Source organism: Aptenodytes forsteri, unplaced genomic scaffold, assembly GCF_000699145.1.
Source record: "Aptenodytes forsteri isolate BGI_AS27 unplaced genomic scaffold, ASM69914v1 Scaffold49, whole genome shotgun sequence".
NCBI lineage: Eukaryota > Metazoa > Chordata > Aves > Sphenisciformes > Spheniscidae > Aptenodytes > Aptenodytes forsteri.
Genome location: NW_008795125.1, coordinates 5,506,645 through 5,514,109, shown reverse-complemented (window position 1 = coordinate 5,514,109; position 7,465 = coordinate 5,506,645). Strand labels below are relative to the sequence as shown.

At 41.1% G+C, this 7,465-nt stretch overlaps 1 protein-coding gene across 1 annotated transcript in view; it reads left to right on the top strand.

Annotated features, from left to right (window-relative positions):
* Window positions 1-7,060, top strand: part of DERL1 (derlin 1) — a 22,612-nt gene extending 15,552 nt beyond the window's left edge. Inside the window, exons 8-9 of the mRNA XM_019471508.1 lie at window positions 1,251-1,361; window positions 3,135-7,060. Coding sequence (XP_019327053.1) covers window positions 1,251-1,361; window positions 3,135-3,273 — 250 coding nt within the window. The 3' untranslated portion in view covers window positions 3,274-7,060. The remainder of the gene's footprint in view (window positions 1-1,250; window positions 1,362-3,134) is intronic.
* Window positions 7,061-7,465: the final 405 nt, after the last annotated feature.

Here is a 7,465-nt window from a genome sequence, read left to right as displayed (position 1 = left end):
GTCTACAGAGGGCCTCATCCGCTCGGTCTTCCTGGTCAGGTGGCCTGTAGCAGACCCCCACTGTAATGTCACCTGTCCCTGCCTTCCCTTTAATCCTGACCCATAAACTCTCGGTCGGCTCCTCACCCATCCCCAGGCAGAGCTCCATGCACTCCAGCTGGTCACTGGCATAGAGGGCGACACCTCCTCCTCATCTCCCCTGCCTGTCCTTCCTAAAGAGCCTGTATCCCTCCATCCCAGCACTCCAATCATAGGAGCCATCCCCCCACGTCTCCGTGATGCCAATAAGGTCGTAGCCCTGCAGGTGTGTGCATGTCTCTTAACTCCTCTTGTTTATTCCCCATGCTACGTGCGTTTGCATCCCATATGATATGTCATCCCATATGACAAACCATCGTTACTGGTTTTAGAAACAAATTTAGCTTGGCTCTGATAGTGCTGTTACTTCTTTCCCTCACAGTCTTACCCAGCGTGATGGTTTTTTCAGCTTGTGAGACAAGGGAAAATGGCAATAACAAGCCTACAGAGTGCCATATTAGCACCTGCTGAATATGTTGGTCTGTCTTGGGTTTCTTTGACTAAATTCCGTGATGCCGAAATCCCCTCTGTGCATGATCTTTCCCATTGGTGCCCTGCATTGGTTGGGGCCTCTTGGTGCCGCTGTAACACAATTGGTGACAATTATAAATCAACCACATAACTTGTTAAAGGAGGAGATAGTACAGCAAAACCAAATTCCCTTTTTTGGCTGTGCCTCCTACTGACTCATCTGTCACTTGAGAAAACTGCTTGCTGTTAGATACCTGCTGTTTCTATGCATGACAGAAGATACTCAAGGGCCTCCATTCAGCAGTGTTTTTGCAAAATTGGGAACAAAACAGTTCAGTACAGCAGGAGACAGGTTGTTCAGTGAAAACAGTGGTAACTTCTCAAGCTCCGCAGACTATTATTTTAGACACTAATAGCTGTACGGTCTAATTCCTTGATGTAAACACGTATTTAATTGTGTTTTCAGTACAGACTGTAGAGAAGTCTTGGAAGGGAGGGTGGAACAGCCTCTTGATGTGTTGGCACTGAAGGTTGGCCCTTCTAAAGTGGCTGCAAAATACTGAGGGAAGGGAAATTTTCTGTGGCTCATGGCCCCGGCAATGCCCGTGGCAGGTGAACAGTAGTAACTGGCAGAAGATGGTCACTTGTTTATTTTCAGTGAAGACAGCATGTGCAACAATTCTTTTTCTTTTGCCTTGCAGAGTCATCAATGAGCTGATAGGGAATCTGGTTGGACACCTGTATTTCTTCTTAATGTTTAAATATCCAGTGGATTTGGGAGGAAGGAATTTTCTGTCCACACCTCAGTTCCTGTAAGCTGGCTTTATTCTTTATCTCACTGTTTGTTTGGTCCAATTTTCTGTATTGTTCATCAGACGTATTTGCTGGGATTGTAAAGTGTAAAATACTTTGCTAAATCAACCTGCTTCAGACTATCATATTGACTGTGCTGCTGAGTCATCAAAAACATTGTTTCTTGTAAATGTGAGAGTTCTTTGTTACCCCTATGGATGGCTTGTGTCCTTTACCCACTCTAAAGAGTGAGAGTAAAAGTCATAGTTCTGCTAGTGAATTGAGCTGTAGTAAAGAAAACTACCTAACAATTATAAGATGGTATCAAAATTTTCTCCTGTAAATGACTTTTTATCTGCATTTCCATGTATCATTACAGTAGCTACCAGTTCAGCAACCTGTAACAATAATAGGAGTCAGTTGCAGACTTGTTCAGGACTACAATATGTACTCTGCTTTGCAGTTGGTACCAGTCACCTTGACTGAGACTTGGTTTCTAAAGTGATTTTTCTTGCGATCTGTTCATTGTTTTGCCATTCAAATACTATGATCAGAAGCCAAAGTTTGTAGCTTCAGTTGCCCTTGTCCTCATCCTTTTGGGTCTTCAGTTGCCCTTGTCCTCATCCTTTTGGATTGTAAATATTCTTTCTCTACCAAACTTTAGTTAGCAACTCAGTTAACCCTTCTTATAGCATAAACTGTTAATTATAAGATACAAGTTGAATTACAAGCAGGGAAGCTTTATATTCTACTTTTGTGTTTGCAAGCCTTTCTGGTAAACCTAATTTTCCATAAAGATTAGAAGACAAAACGTTGTTTTAAAATGTCTTTCAAGGTAAAAACAGCTCTGAAGTTGCCATCAGTCTTGTTGGTTATGTGTAATTCTCTTGATTCTTCATATGAGTATTCAATTTTTCTCTATATTCGAGAAGCAGGAACAGAAGTACTGCAAAGATCTCTAAAGAGGAGTAAATTCTGCCTTTGCACCGTAATGTTTTTTTAAAAAAAGGTGCTGTGATGAATTACAGATATCTTTAATATAATAATGAAGAACTTTTTCTATACAGGATCATTTTTCTTGTAGAAAGGAATCTGGGTTTTATGTCTGGGCCTCAGATTTTCATGGTCAAATTCAGCAAGGGATTTGCAGGAGCTCGGTGTAACTACTGTAGAGCTGAAATGACTCTGCATTGATGGCATCCCTTGCAAAATGCAGAAGCTGTATTTTAGATCACACTGTCTATTTAGATGGTAGCCTAAGTTGGATGATAAGGTCTTATAGCTCTGATTTGCTTGAGCTTTGATTTCAGACAAGCTAGTTGCTTGAGCCTGTTTCCCTTAGTCTCTTTGGTCCTCAGTTCCTCAGGAATGTTTACTTAGGGAGCAGTGAGATGGTTGGATGCTGTGATAACAGGAGCTTTGTAGGCTAAAGAGAGATGCTCAGAAGTGATTTGGAGTTTTTTATTATTTCCCCTAAAAAAAGGAAGAGAAGTTATGGGAATTAAGTTTGTATCACAGCATTTATTCTCAACAATGAGACTCCCTTATCATGTGGGTTTTTTTCCCTCTGTTTGGATTATTGTATCTAATCATATCCCAGAGATGGAAGTTCCCCAGAATTCCCATTTCTGTGTGCTGAGGGCTTAGATTTGGAAAGAATTCTGTGAAGTACTGTGAAAAGCCAGCTTTATTGCAAAGTCTAGCAGCTAAAAGGAAGTGCAAAGTAGTCTGGCACTTACCCCCAAGGTACAGCTGTTTCTCAAACTCTCTCCTTCTCTCCTGGCTTGTCCTAGGTACCGCTGGCTGCCAAATAGGAGAGGAGGAGTGTCGGGGTTTGGTGTCCCACCTGCTAGCATGAGAAGAGCTGCAGAAGATCAGCAGGGTGGTGGAAGACACAACTGGGGCCAAGGTTTCCGGCTAGGTGACCAGTGAAGAACTCCTGCCCTTGGAAAACAGCAACTCTTTGGTTTTAATTGGATGTAGGACCGACCCTTCCTGGTGCAGAGCATGCTTAAGAACTGAGCTCTCTGTAGTACTGTTGGATTTAACTGATTAGAAAGAATGTTTCTGGTTCAAGAGGAAATTTAAAAACTCCAGAAGGGAAAAATGTAGATCTTGCTCCAGGTTAGCCAGTAGTGTCCAATTTGATTCTGCCATTAAAAAAAGCCTTCTTTATACAGTATTGTCTGCCTGTCACAACAGACATCCATTGTGCTGTCTTGTTCCGCGATGTGATGGAACAAGCTAATGGTGTTCTGTCTCGCCTAGTATGTTAAAAGCTTTGTTGACCGTGGTAAGGTAAGAATCCAGTGTGAGGCAGATGGATCAAACTAACCCCAAAGTTTAGGAGGCTGACTTTTTCCATAGCTGTGCTTAAGTCCCAGGGTCTTTGGAAACATTATTTAAGTGATATCTCTACTGCATTCATAAAGCAAAGTACAAATGTTTCATTTCTATTATTAAGCTGTATTTTAAGGTGGGGGGGTTCTTGCTGTGCAGCATTTGTCCTACCTGCTACAGCATGGGATGGGCAAGACAAAAGATAAGAGCGCTTTCATTTGAAATGGCAATAACAGATATTCACAGAATTGAAATCTCTGAACTCTTTATGGCATGTTACAAGGCTTGTGCTGTTGAAACTGAAGTTGTCTGGCTTCCCCCCCCCGAGATCTGTGAATTCTTGACTTCAAGGTTCCTATTTTGATTGCAAAATTGGGTAGCACAAATACTACTTTAACCACAACGATGTGTTACATTTTCTAGTTCATGTAAAGGGTACTGACTGCAACATTATGTTTGTTAACTGAATCTTCAGCTTTCTATTAAAAGCTTTAAGACATCAAAGAATCAAAGCTGGAAATAAACTTTTCCAGGGTCAAGATACAATAGAACAGATTGCTTTACTATAGGACTCTTTCATTGTCAAATAAGAAATTATGTACACTGTTTATTAGTATCTGTACTTTTTTGGTAAAACTTTTTGACATGGAGAAGGGAATGATTCTGTACAGTAGTTTTCCTTGTACTGGGTTCCTGTAGGCAGAGCACAGGGCTAAGATCCAGGAAGATGTAATGCCAGCTTGTTACTGACTCACCACATGGACTTGAGCGAACTTCTTACTTATCTCAGTTTTCCCAGGTGTAAGGAGGACTCATGCATGTTTCATAGCATTCTTAAAAGGTAGCTGTCCCCCGCTCCCCTAGGTGGGAGCTGCTAGTGAGCAAGGTAAGGCTTAGGTTCACATAGATGACAACACTTAAGCTAGGAACGCGATTACTCTAAGCTTAATCGAGACTTCTAAATTGGAATATAGTTGCTCCCTTTTCGTTTTATAGTTGGAGGAAGAGCAGCACTGTCACTAGGATGAGATTCAAGACTGAATTTCCCTTTAGCATTTGTCTGTCTTTTTACTGGGTAGGTAGGGTACAGAGGGCTGTTGTGCCCCAACTTAGGTATCTCAGGTATCTATAAGTAGGTGAAGTGAATCTGGGCCAAAACATTTTTATTACTACTTTGTTTCTTCACTAAACCTGGGTTCTGAAGTTTTAAAAACTTGTAAATACTGCGTGATGTGAAACTGAGTGGAAAATAAGCAGTCGGACTGGAAGTTTTCAGCTGGCTTGCTTGAAAAAAATGCATGCTCATTTCTTCACTGCAACTCAATTTTGTTGATCTGGCTTGTTGAAAAATGTAGAAAACTGGTAATGATCTTATTGTGGGCTTAGATTTTACAGGAACTTGGAGTTCAGAAATCACCTGCCATTTTTGTCTATTCAGTGATAAGTTTTAAAGATGCTCTTTTGTCTTTCTTTGTATAAAATGGTAGGTAGAAAAGAGGACTGCAATGTTGTAAATACTAATCTATCATTGACTGACAGCTGTTATTTGATGCTAACTTGAAAAGACTGAGCACCACCATTTTTATAGGAGTCACGATGCAGCTGGTCTTTTTAGTCATATCACTGTCTCCAAAGCATTTGTCTTCATTTTGAGTCAGGACCTAACTGTTAAGTAAAGATGCAAGAGTTTGTGACTCAGCTAAAACCCTGGCACACTCAAATTGCAGAACATCTTTGTACAGAAGGCCAGAAGGAAGGCTTGGGTGGGAGGAGGGATGGCAAAAGTCATTGTCCTGGCCCAGTGCACTGTGTTGGGTCTTGCTTTCTAGTGCATCCTCCTTCTATAAATGAAGAGGAAAAGGTTTGCGAGGCAAATAGACTTCTGATAAATCTTGATTAGCTTTTGAGCTGCTTCAGGTCAATTTACTTTGGCTTACAGAAGATTCACTTCAGAACTTCATATTACGAGCGTAGTCTGTTTTTTCTCTCACTTGTCACTTGACCTGAAGCACTGTCCTCCAGCGTACACTGAAAATGGCAGTTTCTTGTTAAATGAGTACCTCCTTTCTTATTTTGTACAGGTAACTTCCCTTTTTGTAACCAATTTTTGTTGGCAAAGTTTTAAATTAAAGTTTTAATCTCTGTTACTGTCTCTGTTTTGCTAAATCATATTTCAGCTTAAGACAAGCCTTGTGATCTGCACATCTCTGGGGAATGTCTGACAGCTGTACTGTGACACCACCTCCTGCTTCTGATAAAAGTACTCAAGAAAATGACCTGCTTTTGGGTGGGAGTCTTGTCTTCTCTGATCGGTTGCAAAATCGTAAAGGCATTTTCTTTGTCTCAGTTTATTACCGTGAGTTTTGACAGTCTGTGTCCTTCCTGGGCTATTATCATTTTACAGCTTTTTTTTTTGTATACTTGATGATTCATTCTTTATTGTCCTCTGGGAGGAAGTATCCTTCTACTCACCCTCAAACTTTGTGGGATTGATAGAGATCACTTACTTTTCCAGGGGTAAGCTTGGTATGCTGCAATACCGTCTCTCTGTCCAGCCAGATGTGCACAGCTGCCAGAATTCCTTTTGAGGCTCTTATCTCAACTGATTTGGAGACACATTGGGCATCCTGTGAATGACTCTTCTGGTCCTCATGGTTCATCTAGCTGCACTTTTCCTGTTTGTTACCATAGAGGCACCAAAGATGATCATGGACTTGGTACATAAGGCACTGTGTGAATTTGTTGTGCTTCTTGCACTGGAAAGTCTTGGTCCATACTGAATGCACCAGATAGAACAGCATGGCAAGTGTGTGCCTTTCAGTTTTGCTCCAGTTGTGTAAAAAGTCAGCGGAAGAGCCAGGAATATGAAATCAAATGCTTCTAAAATGCTTCATCTTTCATTCCTATCACTTTGTCTTGGCCACAGCTTTTCTCTCAACACAACTTGGTAATGTGGTGTTGCTAGTGACTTAATGAGAAACTGGACCTGTTGCTTCATTCTGTCATTTAATTGTCGCATTAGGAAAAATGAGAGGCTTTAATTTTCAGAATAGCATATTGTTTGCAATACAACAATATTGTATTTATATATCACTGTGTACCTTATCGGGGGGAAGACTGCTTTGCCTTGATGGTTAAGGTAGTGAACTGGAGAGATACATACTAATTTACAGTCTGAAGCTTCTGATGCTTAAGTCAACTAATGGCTTTGTAATCCTGTTCTGCATCCGTAAAATGAAGATGATTTGTATTCTCCCTTGTTCTGTGCTAGGCTTAGGATGATGGATCAATTTGTACTTGCCATAGTATAGTGGAGCACTAATTTTGATGAAGATGTTCTTAATATTGCCATCGCCTGCAGTAGTAAATGGCTTTTCTTGTTTTGTGTGTCCCTAGATTCTTATTTTGCCATGAGTGATAGTAACAATGTGACTTGAAACTCAGAATTGAGTCTATTGTCATGGTTTTATTAATCATAGAATCGTAGAATAGTTTGGGTTGGAAGGGACCTCTAAAGGGCATCTAGTCCAACCCCCCTGCCGTGGGCAGGGACTTCTTCAACTGGATCAGGTTGCTCAGAGCCCCCTCCAACCTGACCTGGAATGTTTCCAGGGATGGGGCATCCACCACCTCTCTGGGCAACCTGTGCCAGTGTTTCACCACCCTCAGCGTAAAAAATTTCTTCCTTATATCTAGTCTAAATCTACCCCCCTTTAGTTTAAAGCCATTCCCCCTTGTCCTGTCGCAACAGGCCCTGCTAAAAAGTCTGCCGCCATCTTTTTTA